This window comes from Dermacentor andersoni, chromosome 11, assembly GCF_023375885.2.
Source record: "Dermacentor andersoni chromosome 11, qqDerAnde1_hic_scaffold, whole genome shotgun sequence".
Taxonomy (NCBI): Eukaryota; Metazoa; Arthropoda; class Arachnida; order Ixodida; family Ixodidae; genus Dermacentor; species Dermacentor andersoni.
This window is the reverse complement of record NC_092824.1, coordinates 93016061-93032396: the sequence shown is the minus strand read 5'-3', so window position 1 is coordinate 93032396 and position 16336 is coordinate 93016061. Positions and strand designations below refer to the sequence as shown.

The window sequence follows — 16336 nt, the reverse complement described above, 5'->3', positions numbered from 1 at the left end:
CTTGAGCGGCAGGAAGATCCTACGCGCAACCTTTCCGGAGAAGCCTGCCTCGTTACCGAAAGGACGCGGCTTGATCATTGGTGTAGGTACACGGGGGGCTAGGGCCAAAGGCTAGGAGACCAAAGTAAGCAAGACGCGAAGGTTAGCCAAGCTTCCTCACGCCAAGCTTCCTCACGGGTATCAATTAGCCAGCTGTAGCCATGACAACGGGAACGTAATTGAAAGGGTACCGGAAACTGTTAATGCAATGTCGTTGAGGAGACGAGGCAACACCGACGAGCAGCAACAACGCAACGAATGGACGTGGACAAGCAGAAACAGCACAAGCGCCGTCTTACAGCAGCGCTTGTATCGTTTCTTCTCGTTCTTGCCCTATCCGTTGCGCTGCTACACGATGAACGTAATCCGATTCGCGCAGTTCCCCATTCTCGTGACTCTACGCCAATAACCCTTATTTAGTATATGCTACGGCATTTGGAGCTAGTAGAATGATCTAAACACCCTAAACTTAAGGGGACTACATAGAGCTAATAGGCTGCCTGTGCTGCTATTGTTTGGAAGCCCTGTTTTAATTCACTGGACAAAAAAAAAGCAAGGTTGACTGCGATTACTAGGGAAAAAAGAGGCCTCTATAGGTCCTCTTTCTTCAATTTCGCTCCGAAACCTCGATGCAACTACGTCAGTGTGACGTCACAAACTTCAAAGTATATTGTTGTTGTTTTTTCTTTTGGGCAGCTACGTGTGCGCACGAAAAGTATTTACAGTTTTTCTAAGTGGAGTATTTACCCGCCATGGTGCATAACTCAAGTGCTTATGGTGTTCAGGTACTGAGCACGAAAGCGCTGGTTCTATTGCGGCGGTATCACTCCAAGGAGAGCAGAAAGTAAAAAAGGAAAACACTTATTCACCGTGTTTTGGGTGCACCTTAAAGAACATGCAGATACATGTTCAAAATTAATCCCGAGTTCGCCACTGCGGCATCCTTCATGAGCCATTGTACGGTTTCGGGGACGTTAGATGTCATATACTAATTATTGAGTAATGGAAGTTGTGTATTAGTTGCTTTAGGATGCTATGAAGTCATTCGTTGCAAATAACCAATTAGAGTTGAGTGTACACTTCCGCGAACTAAGACGTCACGAACGGTAAGCTGATGCGAGAAGTTCAGGTAAGCTTAATCCGCCAGCTGTCTTTCATTTCTGCGCCCTTGCTTTGCTCGCAAAGGCTCCTTGATATTCTTCTTTCACCGTCGTCGACGTCGTCGTGATCGGCTTCATCATATTCATGCCCCCTGCTGGACGAAGGCCTCCCCGAGCAACCTCCGATTTGCCAAACGAGGCATTTTCCATTACATGAAAAGGCACTGAAAAACATGATTTGTTCACTGTAACACGGTTGCTTCAAAATTTGTAGAACATACTGGTCATCACTTCTAAAAACATGCAGATCTTATCTTCTTGGTGTCGAGTGTTGATTCTTGCTCCACGATTCGCTCCTTGTTCCTGTTAAGCTTCCTAAGTGTTAGTTCTCCTCCATTATCTTGCCATATGTCGATGCTAAAGTAAATACTGCATGCTCGTTCGGTGATTTTGCCCGGCCAAGAGCCCAAGCCACTGGCGGCTTTGACAGGCCCTCCTGTTCGGATTGCAACGCTGAGGAGCCTGCCTGAGATCAGAGCCTGAGGAAGCGTTCCCAAGCCCTGCTTGCAAGAGCAATATTCGCAGGCAAGTAGCGTCAACACGTCAGCACTGCTTCAATCGTAAACAAACATGGCGGACGCAGAACGACACACTACTACGCGCACACCCGCAAAAACACCAGTAGCGCTGGCAAACGAAGTCGAAGCAGCCACGTGACCGGAATTCCGCCGAATCTCGATTGCGTTCGAGTTATATAAACTGAATGCTGCCATAAGGATAGAGCATGAGCAATGACACACGATAACGTATAGCGTTACACCGGGGGAACTGTTTCTCCCCATCAGCCATAAGTTTATCTAAATAAACGTCTGCTAAGGGAAGATTTATTGGAACGCGTAGCTTGTTCACAGATAGCTCACATGATCATATAAAAATGAACGCATTCATCTTGTTGCCACACGTCATTACCTTATCAGGTCATTCATGCATGCCAAATCAACCATATCATAGCATCACGTCCTTGCTAATTTCTCGATTTGTCGGTTGCTCATCTCTGGTACAGAGGTTACAGTTTGTCCTCCCATACTATATTAATCATTAGCCAAAACAAAACCCTGTCATCAACCAAGCTGAAAGATGAGAGAAAAAAAGCGCTCACGAACGGTAGCTCACTGTACACGTTACAAGTAGGAGCCACCGTAGTGGTTCTAGGATTGTCGAAGATGCTGACGAAGTTGTTATTGAAAATTCTTGAATTTTCTAAACCTCGAACGGCCGCAAAGGAGCATTTCAGGTTCAACAAAAGTCTTTTTAGCTGCATTTTGTAAACGACTAAGCAAAAGGCACAAACTGACATTTATGCTCACAACAATAATGAAGTGGATCAGAAATAGGACTCGACTGCGCGGTGACTGCTGTGTTGAAGATGATAAATAACCACATTCACAAAGCCGTTTGAAATCAGAAACACGGTAAAGAAAATCTTTTGCATCCGCGATGTGGCAGCAGCGCGCCCGTGATCCCAGAGAACTTCCGGACAGCCATTTTTGCCAGTCCAGTTAGCCAAGAAAAAATAAGTGTTTTGTAGCATAGTGTACTGTAGGCACATATTCTTGATGTTTTCCGATTTAAAGAACGTGCACCATGCATCGAACTCATGTATGGGCTTTTTTTCTTGTTGTTGTTGCCCTTAACAATACAATTCACTTGTCAAACACTCCAACTCCCCAACAAAACTGGCGCCAGCTGGAGGGTCTTATAAATTTATAGGCTATTGTAATGTGTTTATGCGGAGGGCTTAACCGTAAGTCTTCTGGGAAGTCTGCTTGTAAGCATGAAAATGGTTTTCAATACTCGCAGCTCCCGTAAACGCACGGGGTGTTCTTACGAAGATTTTCAGCAATATTTAAAAATAGCCGCTTTGGAGTAAAAGGACGGTTCCTTCTGAGACATGCCGTCAGTGGTGGCGACCATGAGGTGACGGATGATACGTGGTAATCAGTCGATAATTAACAAATATCTAATAATTAACTTTGAATCTTTTAGTTTCAGTGGGCTAGTCGTAATTGTGAATTTGAGGCAAATTCTCTGTACGCGCTGTCGTTCGCTGATTTTGCCCGGCCAAGTCCCCCAAGCCACTGATTGCTTGAGGGGCTTTCAACGTTTGGATCTGGAAGAATGCGATTACCCGCGGAACTGTGGCACGGCGAATTTTGGCAATCAGAGTGCGCAAAAGTGAAACTGGCAGTCTGCAGCGAGCGAAGAGTTCTGGATCTTCAATGCGTTTTCATGGCGGCCGGCGGCAGGAGTTTCACAGTCGATGCAAAGGGCCCGTGCTCTAGAGAAATCGAGTTGGTCGCCATTGGCTGTATTAGGTTAGATTAAGTTAGATTAAGTTAGGTTAAGTTAGGTTAAGTTAGGTTAGGCTAGGTTAGGCTAGGCGAGGCTAGGCTAGGCTAGGCTAGGCTAGGCTAGGCTAGGCTAGGTTAGGCTAGGCTAGGTTAGGATAGGTTACGCTAGGCTAGGTTAGGCTAGATTAGGCTAGGCTAGGCTGTGCTAGGTTAGGTTAGGCAACCAACTCGGTTAGTTGCCTCTTCGAAACGTACACGCTGTCGCACGCGAGTTTCGTGCCGCCTAAGCGGTTAGACGCGGTAATCGGTGGTCGCGCTGTGTCGCGCTTCTCAGCTGCCTGGCCTGACTGCTGCGGGGTGCACTGACGCGCGTCTCTTGTCGAGATGTGCCGTTTCGTCTTGCCGGCTTCCCTCGCTCAGACAAACTCCCACACTGCGTGGGATCTGCACAATCTTAAAGCGCACGTACGGATGAGTATATCTGGCCACCGTGGAACAACCGAGAGGAGAAGGAAGCGCAGGTGTGCAGCCGTTGTCACGCCACCGTCGTCACGCCTTCACAATTCCGTTGTCGTCGTTCCATCTCGATCACGCTGCCGTCGTCGTCGTGCCTCCGCCGTCGCCGTGACGTCATGCCGTTATACCGGGCATTTCCACGATAATGTGCGACCTTCCCCCCTTTCTCCATCGTTAAATACCTTTGTCGACGCCAGCAGTGTAAATCGAAAGTACTGCTAGTGCGTCGATTTGATTTCTGCTGTCCGCATAAGGGGCCATTAGAGCGAAGCTAACTATAGTAAGGGTTTCTTGCATATTTGTTGTGCGTGAGCAAAAATCGTGGGCTGATACCGGAGACGGTGCAATACCGGGCCGACCCGCGGCGGAGGTGAAGCGGGCTTCAAGCACTCGGTCAACTTGGAAAAATAAGTTTATTATCTTAGGTCGAAATAGAATCCGTATCAGATGTTAAAGCTGATAAGAACAGATACTACACTTTGAATCTCGTCGGCCGTGTCTACGTTCGCACCGCCCTCTCGTTGCCGACGTTCCAAGCGCTTGCGTATCGACTTTCCTTTCCTTCCGCTCTCCCCTGGTGGCGGTCCCATCGAAACGCCACGCGCGTCTAGTTTCCTCCGGCTCCTCGGGGAGGCGGTCCCGTCGTCCACGCGAATGTAGATAAAAAATCACCGTAAATGAGATCGCTAGGGTGAGCCGCCGCTCTGCCCAGCTCCGACCTCGGCGACCAACTCTGGGCCGTCCAGCAGGCCAGCGAGGCGGCCTTGAGACAAGATCTCGAAGTCACGTCGTGGGAGACCTGAGCCCGCGTAGCCAAAGACTTGCCGGACAATTCAATAAAGTTGTAAACAACCAAATCAGTTCGTACCTTTGTGTCGCGTGCTAAACAGCTTCGCAGGTCATCCACCTTCACAGAGTGGAACGGCTCATCATTTTGGCTTACTTCGAGGATCGTTCTCGTTCGTTTCTCCAACAATTTCTTGTCGAGATTCAGGGCTTCTAGTTGGTCAGTTACCTCCTCCCAAGTTTACTTATACTGCGTGAGGCCCTGCGGCAGAAAGGGTGTTCCACATTCGACGTCACTGTCCTGAGTGGTGGCGCTGGCTAACGCTCCCAGGGCTAGGTGTAATACGTATGCAAAAAAAAAAATCCAATAAAGTGGACGAAAAGACTGTGTCGCGATAGATCAATTGGTAAAATCACCGCACACGTAATGCGGAGATGAAAGTTCGTTTCCGACCTACGGCAAAGTGTTTTTTTTATCCACCATTCCTTTCCTTTTATTTCTTCATATCCACTTCAATTTTTTTTTTTAAATGTACTGGACACGTTCCTTGGCTTCATTGTCTGTTGGCTTCATGCGACTGCGATCAACCAAAATCGGGCCTCTCCGTTTCCCTCCTTGTCGTTCATAACCACCTGAAAAAGTAGTTTTTATACATTAACAGGTAATGATAACTTCCTGCCCAGTGATTCAATGCGTTACGAAAAAAAAAAATCTACTGTGAAATGCACCGCAGTGCAGGGTGCCTGGTTAATTTCGACGACAAACTACGGTTCTTATTCGTTTACCATAACCTGGGTATACGAACGTTTTAGTTCTTCCTTTCTTTTAATGATAATGCGCCCCAATTGGCACCCAGCCACCAGAGTCGGGAGTCGAACCCACAACCTCGCGCACTACAGCCTAACGCCATAGCGACGCAGTCGTCGCTGCGCGTGCGAAACGCAGCCTCCAGCAGCTGGCATAACGATGTTCGTGACTCCCGTGGTAATTCTTAATTCCAGCAACGGAAGATTGATCGGTCGATCGATCCATCTTTTTCAGGTATTGGAAATGTTGGCAACTTGTGTTGCCGGCGGGAGACTATAACATCACTATAAGGTGAACAAGTTTTTTTTTTTTTTTTTTTTTGTGCGTACATAAAGGCTGGTGTCTTTCGGCGTGTCCCGCTAAGTATATTCAAGGGTGATCGAGAATAAAAAAAACGTGAGCGCAGGGTGGTTTATTCAAATGAGGACGCTTTGCATGTTTAATAAGAATCTGTTCCCACATTTCTTCGCGCGATTTAGCTTCTTGCAGGGCATTATGGCCGAACCCCACGTTACGATATACTGCAGCCACTCGAGCGATTGCTTCGAAAAGAAGCAACTGAGAAAAACCCTGACATCGCTTCTTTCTTTTTTTAAATTCAAATTCAAGTCCGATGATTGATCACCTCGAGAACAGGAAAGTGGCTGCGCGAACACCTTTACAAAGTTTTTGGTTGCATTGTTATCACGGTAACGACCGGCCATGGCGCTCCTAAACTAAAGGTCCATACAGTACGAACCGGAGTGTAACTGTGGAGTTTTATGCAGACATGCAAAATGCTGGACAAAAAACTGTAACAATAAGTTGCAAACGTTGTTATTCTCTGTTTTATAGTTATAGAAATTGCAAACATGAAGCAACACCAATGTAATCAAAATCGTAGCTTGGGCGCAAGGCAACGCTTACCAATGTTCATAATGTCTCATTATTTCCATGTCCAGAAATTTAATATATTCGCTCAATCTCCTGTGGAAAACCCAGTGGCCACATTGAACTTTCGGCATACTGTAAACACCCTTCCCGCTCATATTAGATTTCCATTTCCCTAGTGTAAGGTAGCCAACCAGGCTCGGCTTGGTTAACCTCCCTCCCTTTTTCCTCATACAACTCTTGGGTGTAACTCTTGGATGTAGGGGTTACGCGCCCTATAAGCACCTTATTTATTATTTGTAAATGAATTTCCACATCTCTATCTTTGTCGTACTGAACTACGAACAAATTCTTCAAACAAGAAACCGCTAACGTAGCTTGCGTACGTTAACATACTACTCTGCGATAACCATACAAGGTGCGGACGTGACTGCATGTCAGTCTCGCGTCTAGAGAGTGCTTTACAACTTAAAGTCAAACTCGTCCTGCTTGATCGGCACTATTAAATCGCGCGCAGCAGCGAATAGGTTTGTTCTTGTGAACTTTGATAGCTTAACCCCAGCCAGACGCGAGTCTAGGCTAGTCCGTATTCTAGATTGTTCCTCACCATCCGCCCATTTGTCCAACGTGTGTGCTGACCCACGCATGCCGACTCTCTGGTCATTTTGTCAGTCGCCTTGAGGGCGTTAACTATTTTGGCACATCACGGTAGGTCCACGTGCCAGCATCCATTATGATTTTGCTGTAAGCCATCCTATTGGGGGTTCGAACTTCACGGATTCGGCAAATGTTTGTCTGATCAGGTTTCATCATGCAAGGCGGAAATTGAACGCATAGAATGGCCAAGAGGGCATATGGCGCGAAAGGTAAAGGATTCACGTTTTTTACAGAAATCTAACTAGTTGATCGTTCATCGCCAACAAGCAAGGCGTACAGGTTTACCAAGAAAGTCCGTAAGGCTTCCCAAACACAACCTATAACCCTTCGCCTTAGTCACTTCAATTGACGGCTGTCCCGCTGGCTGTCTAAGTGGTGTCTGACCTATCTCTCTCAACTTTTGTAAGATTTGCTATTGCAGTGACACCGCTTTCGACGGAATCCTGGGCAAAGGCAACCGCTGCAGTCATCAACGGTGCTATATCGGCGTTTTTTAGCTTATCCGTCAACTTCTCACCGGTTTACCAGTTTACCGTCGCCGTGGATGGACACAGCAAGGTTGTTAGCGAAATGTACTGATGCTCTGTCCAACAACAAAGCGTTCGAAACTTTTTATGCGTTGCGGTAGTGTTCTTGCCGAAAGCAAAATAATAAAATGACCGTGTGTTACCGATTGCGCCGCCACAACACTTTAGAGCAGCATTCAAGTAGAATACAGTAGCTCATCGCAATATTAGCTTTGTGACCTTTCTGCGTCACAAGCTGCCGCTAACGGCGTTGCGGCTGTGGCACACCTCTCCGCGGGGAAGCCCCGTATTCCAAAAACGGTAATACGTTTAGGGACAAGCTGAAACTATCAGTATGCTCGTTAAAATACCGCTCGACGTAGCTACGACGACCCTGTGGCGCTCGTCCTTCGAATCTCACTAGTCTTAGAGACGCCGGCTATAATGATTTCTGCTGACGTCGCACGACCCAGACAACACGCTGTCAGCCCATATCAGCTAAAAAGGCCCATATCAGCTAAAAGCACACGAAACCTGTGACGCCTTTCGCGATTGCGTCACCGCTGCCACGGTCGGGGCACGAGAGGGATCGACAAGCGTAAAGGCTATTTACGTTTCTTTGCTATTTTCTCTGCACGCAAGTCGTCTTTTCGCCACCGACCAAGATGTTGTCAGCAAGAGAATTAACGCGTAAGCGAGCGACGTTGATATGACTGAGATCGAAATCAGTTCGCTTAAAAACGCTACACCGTGGACAACCACTGCGATTTTCGGTTTCCTGTCCTCTTCAGACCTAACGATGAACCTTCGGAGAGCGAAACAAAGCTTTCCCGAGAGCTGCCTACTGGCTTGTATCACACGACTGGCGAGACAGAGACGTTCAAAAAGGCCCGAAAGGATTCATCACGTGTACTTTCTAAAAGCCCCATAAAGCACAATGCCGCTTCCTAACCTCAATAACATTAGCTGCCTTCTGACTACTTGTCCAGCCTGCTAAGAAACACTGACCTAGTTTCCGATGACAACTAGTGCGCAAGTTCGAGAGGAAAGCTTCCTTCGGCAAAACCCTATACAGATAAGAATTGAATAGGAATTAGCAGTGACTTCCTGGGGCGAGAAGCTGGCCGCACGCAGAAAATTGATCCATGAAGACTAGCGCGCGGCCATCAAGTCTTAGTCAGAGCACGCGACTCAATCCGGTGTGTTTATCTTTAGCGTCATATTAAGGCTAGTGGCTAAACAAGACGACGAAGTACAGACCGGTCGTATACTAAAAGGTCAGCGGTCACAACCCGAGATGTTCTCTCTTTTTTACCCTGTCACCGGGGAAACGTATAATAGGAAGCACGGAGCGGACCCTCTTTTGTGGCGTCAATATGCCCCGTTTCGTCGGCGCACCCCCGGGACGGCGGGCTGGAAGTCAGATTACCCAGGAGACAACCAAGGGGGCGGGCGTGCTCGATCAAAGAAGCCGTGCCGACAACGAATGCAGCGACTCACGACGGCGATAGTGATATATCCGATAGCGAAGGACGTGAATTGTGTGCGCCGTATCCCGCGATTGATCAAAGCAAGCTGGGTTAGCGCGCTCTTCCTCAAAGGCGGGATCGAATTTACTGAAAGGAGAACCCACACCTCCCACAACTCGCTATGAAGTTAAGGCGAATGATTGAGTCACGTGTTTCGATGCCCCAAAGCGACACTGGAGATATGGCAGACGCCGCCCCGTGGAGCGCTTCGGATAGCTTGTCAACATTAGATTACGCCCATAGTGGCAAGATCGTTGTCGAATAAAAGTGCAATAAACGCAGACCTCATTAGAAATCGGAAGCAGCTTGATCTGCTCGGGTATTTAGTTCACATTTGTGTTTGGCGCGCTTAAACAATAAGTAAACTTGCCTGTTCATTTGTTCTATTGTAACGGGTGCGTTGCTGAAGGCTCACGTTTAAAGAAAAGCAATCGGCCGAAATTTATGCGCAGAGCTCCGGTAAAAATGTTTCCCACGGCTCCACATTAGCCCTTGACTTTACTCCTTCGCTCTGACTCCTTGCTTCTGGACGGAAATTAGGCTGCTGAAATAATTAGCGCCTGGACGATGGTGTTGCCCTCTGACGCAGAAAGGAAATTGACTTCGCGAAGCGTGCGCGCTTCAGCCGTGTACTTGTGTTCGCTCCTTTGCCAGCTCAGTCATTCAGGCGGGGTTCGTTATAGCGACGTCAAAGGAAGTTGGCAATCCCGGCACTTCCGGTGAACGCGCTTCCTCTGCATATGTGCTCGCCACCCAGCGTTAGCCTTTCAGCGCGGCCTCTACGCGTGAACACGTGACCACTTGCCCATCATATATAGGTGCGTCGTGTGCACAACAACAATCGTTAATTATAAAATATGAAGACGCCAATTGAGCGGACACACACACGAGAAGAGAACGGGACAGGGCGAATGAACAGCTACCAACTAGCCCAACAAGAAGTGCTTTTAACAATCGTTAAGCAAGCCTCATCGAAAGTCACACAGAAATTCCAAACAATTGCGGAACAAACAGCGTAACACGCTTCCAGCTACTATGACGCGAGTTGGCAGCACAAAAGGCTGCGATGAGGACCAGTCGGCGTGGCATCTTGGAATGCTAGCGTAGCGCAAAGCAGACGAAGACCATATCCAACCTAACACAACCTAGCATAACCTAACTAGCGCCGTGTCTCTGCGTTTCGTGTGTTCTTCTCGTCTCCTCGCGATCATTATTTAATGGATTAATCAGTTAATTAGAGTCCGCGGTTCTACGCGCCCCCCTCCCCCCTCCAAAAGAAATAAAAGAAAACACGATCTGATCATGAGGCACGCCGTCGTTGGATACTAAGGAATAATTTCGAACACCTGGGCTTCTTTAACGCGCACTCAATGCACGGCCGGTACTCGAGCATTTTTCTGTTCGGTCCCCATCAGCGGCAACGCAGCCCCATTGTCTTTAAGCTAGCGCGGCGCATGTGTTCCTCGTGTTATTTGTACTTTATTGGTGTCCCTGGAAGCGCAGTCAACGGTCAACACGTGGGAAGCAGTCACGGGGCACGACACGTAGCGAGAAGGACGTTCTACTCGCGCATCCAGCGAGGCGTTGCGACGGAAACACTTTTTGGCCGCGAATATGGGGCGTAATTGAAGTGGGGAAGGCCTGCCTTTTATATAGAATACGCACCCACGTATAAATTCGGATCTGCGTTGTCAGAGGAAGATGTCAGACCCGGTACGAAGGCGACAACTATACGGTGTCGACACTGTGAATTTGTAGATATATATACATATCGATGTATTTAAATAAGCGACGTGAGATCCACTTAAATAAGCGGCTTGGAAGGGTCGCCATTATGTTCCAGATTTTGGCTTCCCATTATTCCATTACGTTGCAGGGGTGTGCAGCGCGCAGTAACTATAGGACGAAGTCCTTCTCCCCCCCCCCCCCCCTTACTTCTTTCGTCCCCATTCGTGTCTGATGTCCAGTTGTTACTACTAAGCGCTTACGTCCCCGCAGCATAATCAATAAATGAATAAGTAAATAAAAGAAATTAACTCTCGTGTAGTTTTCCCCGGATACTTGAAGAAAACGCCAACCAACAATTATTCTTATATTAAAAAATCGATGTGTCGAAGCCCGACCGACCATTTCTTCAGGGATGAGATGACCTGACGCGTGGCAGTGCTTACCTGCGTCCTTACTTTATTTTTATTTTTCTCTCTCTTTATTTCAGTTGTACCCAACTATGCATTTACCTGCCGAATGTTAACCTTTGATTATACAAAACAGTTTTGCAGAGAAGGCCTGTCCTTGAGTTCACTGATCTAAATGCGCACCTGAATTGAATAGTAAAGTACACTTTTCTTAAACTATGACATAGCAGCGTCATCTGACCAGTGCAGCAAGTGGATAGCGTAATTTTAATAGCTGCGCTATTATAATTGTGCTCGTCTACACTATCCGAACTTTGTTTCGCGGAATACTTAACAAATATCAGCTTTCGTGCGATTCTCTACAGCGTCTAAAAAAAATAGTCAGGGGAATAAAAAAACTTTATGTGTGTACCGATGCGAAAGTTTACCTCAGGAAGGAAGGAAAAAGTGGAGAAGGAAGGCAGGGAGGTTAACCAGTTTTGCCTAACCGGTTTGCTACCCTACACATGGGAGCGGGAGCGGGATAACCTCAGTGTGTTGCAAATTTATAAGGGGCAGCATTGTTTATTCATTTATAAGGTTTCTCGGAATGAAAAAGATGGTAAATTTAAATATAATAAAAGCCCTTAGAAAGAAAGCGTCAGCCTTATCTAGCATCTCAGTCCAGAGTTCACTTCGTAAAGCAGGTTTTAATGAACACCCGCCCCCCTCGCCCACCGGTACCATTTTTTTTCCTCAGAAGCATAATCAGACTAGCGGAGAGCGCGCGCATCGAGGCGCCGTAAATCAGATTGAGGCACGCCCTTCCTGCCGAGATAACATCGACATGGAAAAAAAGACCAAGAGAAAAAATAAAAGGGTGACGCGGGAATTCTTCGCAGGGGGATTGTGAGCCATTATGCGCTAAGTTACTTAACAACTGCGGCACTCAATCGAATCTTCCTAACATATATATGTTAGGAACGCCCCCCTGGCCTCTCTGCTGAGCCGATTGCAGCCGAGAAGGACGTTGCGGCCGCTTGGTTTTGTCGTCGTTCGGGTAGAGCAAACAGGGTGCTCTTCTGGCTGCCTTTCCTGTCCTTGCTCTCTCTCTCTCTCTTGCAGCCGAGCTTACTGCGCGTTTACTTGTGTCTGGTATACGCGCTGTGGCGCGCATTTATCTAAAGTGCGAAATTGATGCTTGCCGCCCCCCCCCCGCGGGCGGTGCTCAGCTAAAAAGCCGCCCAGTAAGTTCAAATGTCGTTGTTTTGATGTCAGAACTGTCTGGTCGTAACAACGCTCTTTTTTTTTTTTCGTGACACTTTCCGCACCTCTTCCCTGTAACCTAATTACGTTCTTTCTTTTTTCTTTTCTTTTTTTTTTACAGATGGTGGCGCCTCACTCAATCCGGAGGAATCTGGCTGATTAGGAACCCGAGGCGTGACCACGGCACCCGCATCGGCTGAACCTCCTTTGTCGTGCTGAGATCGCGCAGAATTATGGTAATACGCCTCGGCTCATTCGTCCTCGACGTTCATTCATTCATTCATTCATTCATTCATTCATTCATTCATTCATTCATTCATTCATTCATTCATTCATTCATGCATGCATGCATTCGTTCTTTTCCTTTCTTTCTTTCTTTCTTTTATTTTAGGTTTCCATAACAGCGCCGTGGCCACTGTAATGGTGCACTGAACAAAATTTAAGATAACTATCTAGAAGTACAACTTCTTATATGCCACGTCATTGTGTCTGCTTGCTAAAACCCAAGAAATATTATTATCCTATATATAGAATATTATTATTATATAGAATAAAGCGCCAATTGATTCGCTCAAATAAAGCATATTGCCGCCTATTTGCTATTCCTTTCAAGGGATCAGTGTATGTATAAACTGTTCACGCAGGCGTGAACCGTACCTATCCAGAAAAACAAATCTAAATCCTGCTGTATTATATTTGCGGCAATTATTTGTATTTATTAGCCAAATGAATATTTTGATGTATATATTTCAATTATGGCGTCCGAGTGTCATTGACCGCGTTCATGCCACGTTTGATGTCTGATTGATTTGTTTCATGTTTTAGATGTGCATCTAAATACACGCTATAAATTTTCTACATTATTTTTTTTTCTCTTTTTTTCGACGCTCTGCGTATAGTACCACTTTTGGGAGAGACGGAAAGAAGAGTGACAACTATACTTTTTTTTTATTCTATAAAGAAAGCGTCAATTTTACATTCTCGATTCTCCGCAGCTACACGAAAAAAAAACTGTTTCCTCGAAGCGCGAAGTACTGGCACAGATAGTTTTAAATTATTAATTAATGGACGATTATCCGAGTTAACACGTCCATACCCTATGCAACTTAGTGCGAATTATTCCAGTTTTGGCAACAGATAACTGAAAGGAGATAAAGCTTTAGCTAGCCAGATATAAAACAGCTGCAAAGCCAATTACGGAATAGTGTCAATGAATCGCGAAACTTCGACCTTTACTACCCAGTTTAATTGAGCCTCGATCGCCACCTATTGTTTTAGGAAGCAATCAAAATTCTACTTTCTGTACCCAGTTTTAATTTTTGATGCTTTCTTTTTCAGTTTCCTTTTTTTTTTCCTCGGTTCTGTGTATACGTCAGTGTATTTCTACCTTATCAGTTTCCGTTGGTGCATTCGTTCTTTTTGCTCCTTATGGTATTTGCAACGCATTTGGTTCTTAACTGTTAACTGGATGTTAAAGAGTGCCGTGTATTTTTTTCAACTTTCTTTTTGTGCGCCTCAATGTTTAGAACACATTGATGCTAACCGCGTTCATGTGGCTCGTGGCTGTAGGGGCCTGGTCGGCTGTCTCATGTCGACACGTTACGCATCGGCACTCCAACAATCACGTGCATTCACAGTTTTCGTCAGTCTGCAACAAACAGACTCTGTCGAGCCAGACGTGGGTAATCTTGCAGTTTTTTTTTTCTTTTTTTTTTTTTTTTTGCAGATTTCCTACACCGACCGTGTTTAGAACAGTGGGATCTGAAAGATTATACCGCATAGAGCGTCGACCCTTTAGCTGAGAGTGTATGTGACAATGTCGTGAAGGCGAAGATTGTGTTACGCGGAGTGGCGGTTCGCATTGCCAGGCCTCATACGTTTATCGGCGCTTTGCGTAGTTGCTCGACGCTTGCGCCACGAATATACGCACAGCCGCGAACAATATTAGAGGGAACAAGGAATTCGTGTTTTAAGCAAAGAATACTCGTGGTGTGTGGAAGCTGTCCCGACGTTTTCATACGTAAAAAGCAACTCTCTCATGGACAATTAGCCTCACCGAGCACATTTATGTTGTGCATGTACATTTACCCTCCACATCCTGTTGTAAGCAATTTGTTTGTGCCGCTTCCCGTTGCTCAAGAGAGTACAGTCACTAAGGCGCAGGAATATAACGCAAAACATAAACATGTGTATACTCTGATGTTCTGATGCGTAAGGCCAATGTAGAAGGACATGCACGTTTGGTTTTGGCGCACAAAACCAAAAGCTCACCACCCGCATTCTTTTTTGTGCGCAAGGCTGAACGTGCGCTTGAAAGGCGCTTTCGCTTTCGGCGCCGAAAGTGAGTGCATAAGTCATTTCTAAAACAAATGTCACAAAGGTCATCCAGCGGAGATGCAGAGCCTAGCGCAAACCAAATCAAGTACCGACATCGCTGATTCTGACAAGATCCTATTCAAAGCATCGTGGGAGGCTCACTGCTACGGCCCGGCTCTATACTGTTTCGTATGTCGCATTAGGTGGTCTGCGTAGTTCTGGGCAACAGTGAGACAAAGTAATAGGACGCCTCAGCCCACCCGCTGCGGCGGCCCACTGGCTATAGACATTCTGCTGTTGAGCCCGAGGTGCCGGGTTCGATACCCAAAAGCGGCGGCCGCGTTTCGATGTGGACGAAAGGCACGAACGCTCCTGTAACGCTTATATATAGGTTCACACTAAAGAACTCCGGGTGGTCAAAATAAATCCGGAGGCCTACATTACACGGAGTCTCTCACAGCCCCAGTGTTGCTTAGGGACGTTAAACCTTATGAATCAATCAATCAATCATCAGCGAGCAGAAACCGTTTCGACATGGGTACTTGTATTTGCCAGCGTCCTGACAAATACAAGCGCACTTTTCGAAATGTCGGCTCCTGGCTGAGGCTTCCCTCATTCGTCCGCTACCGATAAAAATGTCCAAAATGACCATCTTCCAGTGAACACACTGCCTTGTTTCGAATGCGAATACTTTCTCTAGACACACGTGAGCTCGCCGGACTGTGTGCGTACTTCCGTTTCGTCGTAACTATCCCGTTCCTTTGTTCACACCTCCCCGTCTCCTCTGGTGCAGCCTTGTGCGCCTGGTGCGCGCCAGCATGACCAACAAGGACAACTACAAGATTGCCGACGCTGACGCCCTGTACGACCCCGTCGACCTGTACATCGACTCGACGCCCCCGTGCGACCAGAACCGGCTCTCCCCGCGGCACGCGGTCTTCCCCAGGGGTACGTGACCCCCAAACATGTTTTCCCTTTGATATGTTTCGCAGGTGTCTAGACAACACAAAGTCGAAGTTACATTCGCCTAAAAAAAAACAAAGAAGGCGGGGAAGCGGGTGGGGGGGGGGGGGGGAGGTAGTGTTTGTTCTGCGATTAAGAGGGTAAGGTCCGCCAAGAAAGTGACCCGTTCAATCACATTGTGCGAGCAAACGAACAGCAAAAGAAACAGATAATGGGAATGGTCAAACATACATGAACGAGGCAGAAGAGCTGCGTCAAATGTCCTGGGGGATAGACAGCTATGTGCCGTCTCTAGAAGAATGAACAGGAGGCCACTCCTGAAAGCTGCAAAACGGCAGAACTGAAGCTAGCGGCCGCGCCGACAGGACCACCGGTGTACAGGAACGAGATTGCGTGGTTTGGTTCCTGTGTGGTGAACTTGGTGAGGAAACGGCGAAATAACCCGAGCGGATTTCACCACGTCTCATCCCTTCGTTCTTACCTGTCTTTAGCGGGCTCGTGTATCAACGAGTACA

At 47.0% G+C, this 16336-nt stretch overlaps 1 protein-coding gene and 1 pseudogene across 2 annotated transcripts in view; one reads left to right on the top strand and one right to left on the bottom strand.

Moving 5' to 3' along the window:
• The window catches only part of LOC126539049 (multiple PDZ domain protein-like), a 297857-nt gene that overhangs the window by 251978 nt on the left and 29543 nt on the right, over window positions 1-16336 (top strand). Inside the window, exons 3-4 of one of the 2 annotated variants that reach the window (XM_055075156.1) lie at window positions 12664-12778; window positions 15652-15806. In XM_055075156.1, coding sequence (XP_054931131.1) covers window positions 15677-15806 — 130 coding nt within the window. In that variant the 5' untranslated portion in view covers window positions 12664-12778; window positions 15652-15676. Of the gene's footprint in view, window positions 1-12128; window positions 12779-15651; window positions 15807-16336 lie in introns of those variants that run through there. The other variant, XM_050185759.3, reaches the window with a different exon arrangement.
• LOC126539282 (U2 spliceosomal RNA) lies at window positions 4323-4503 on the bottom strand (annotated as a pseudogene).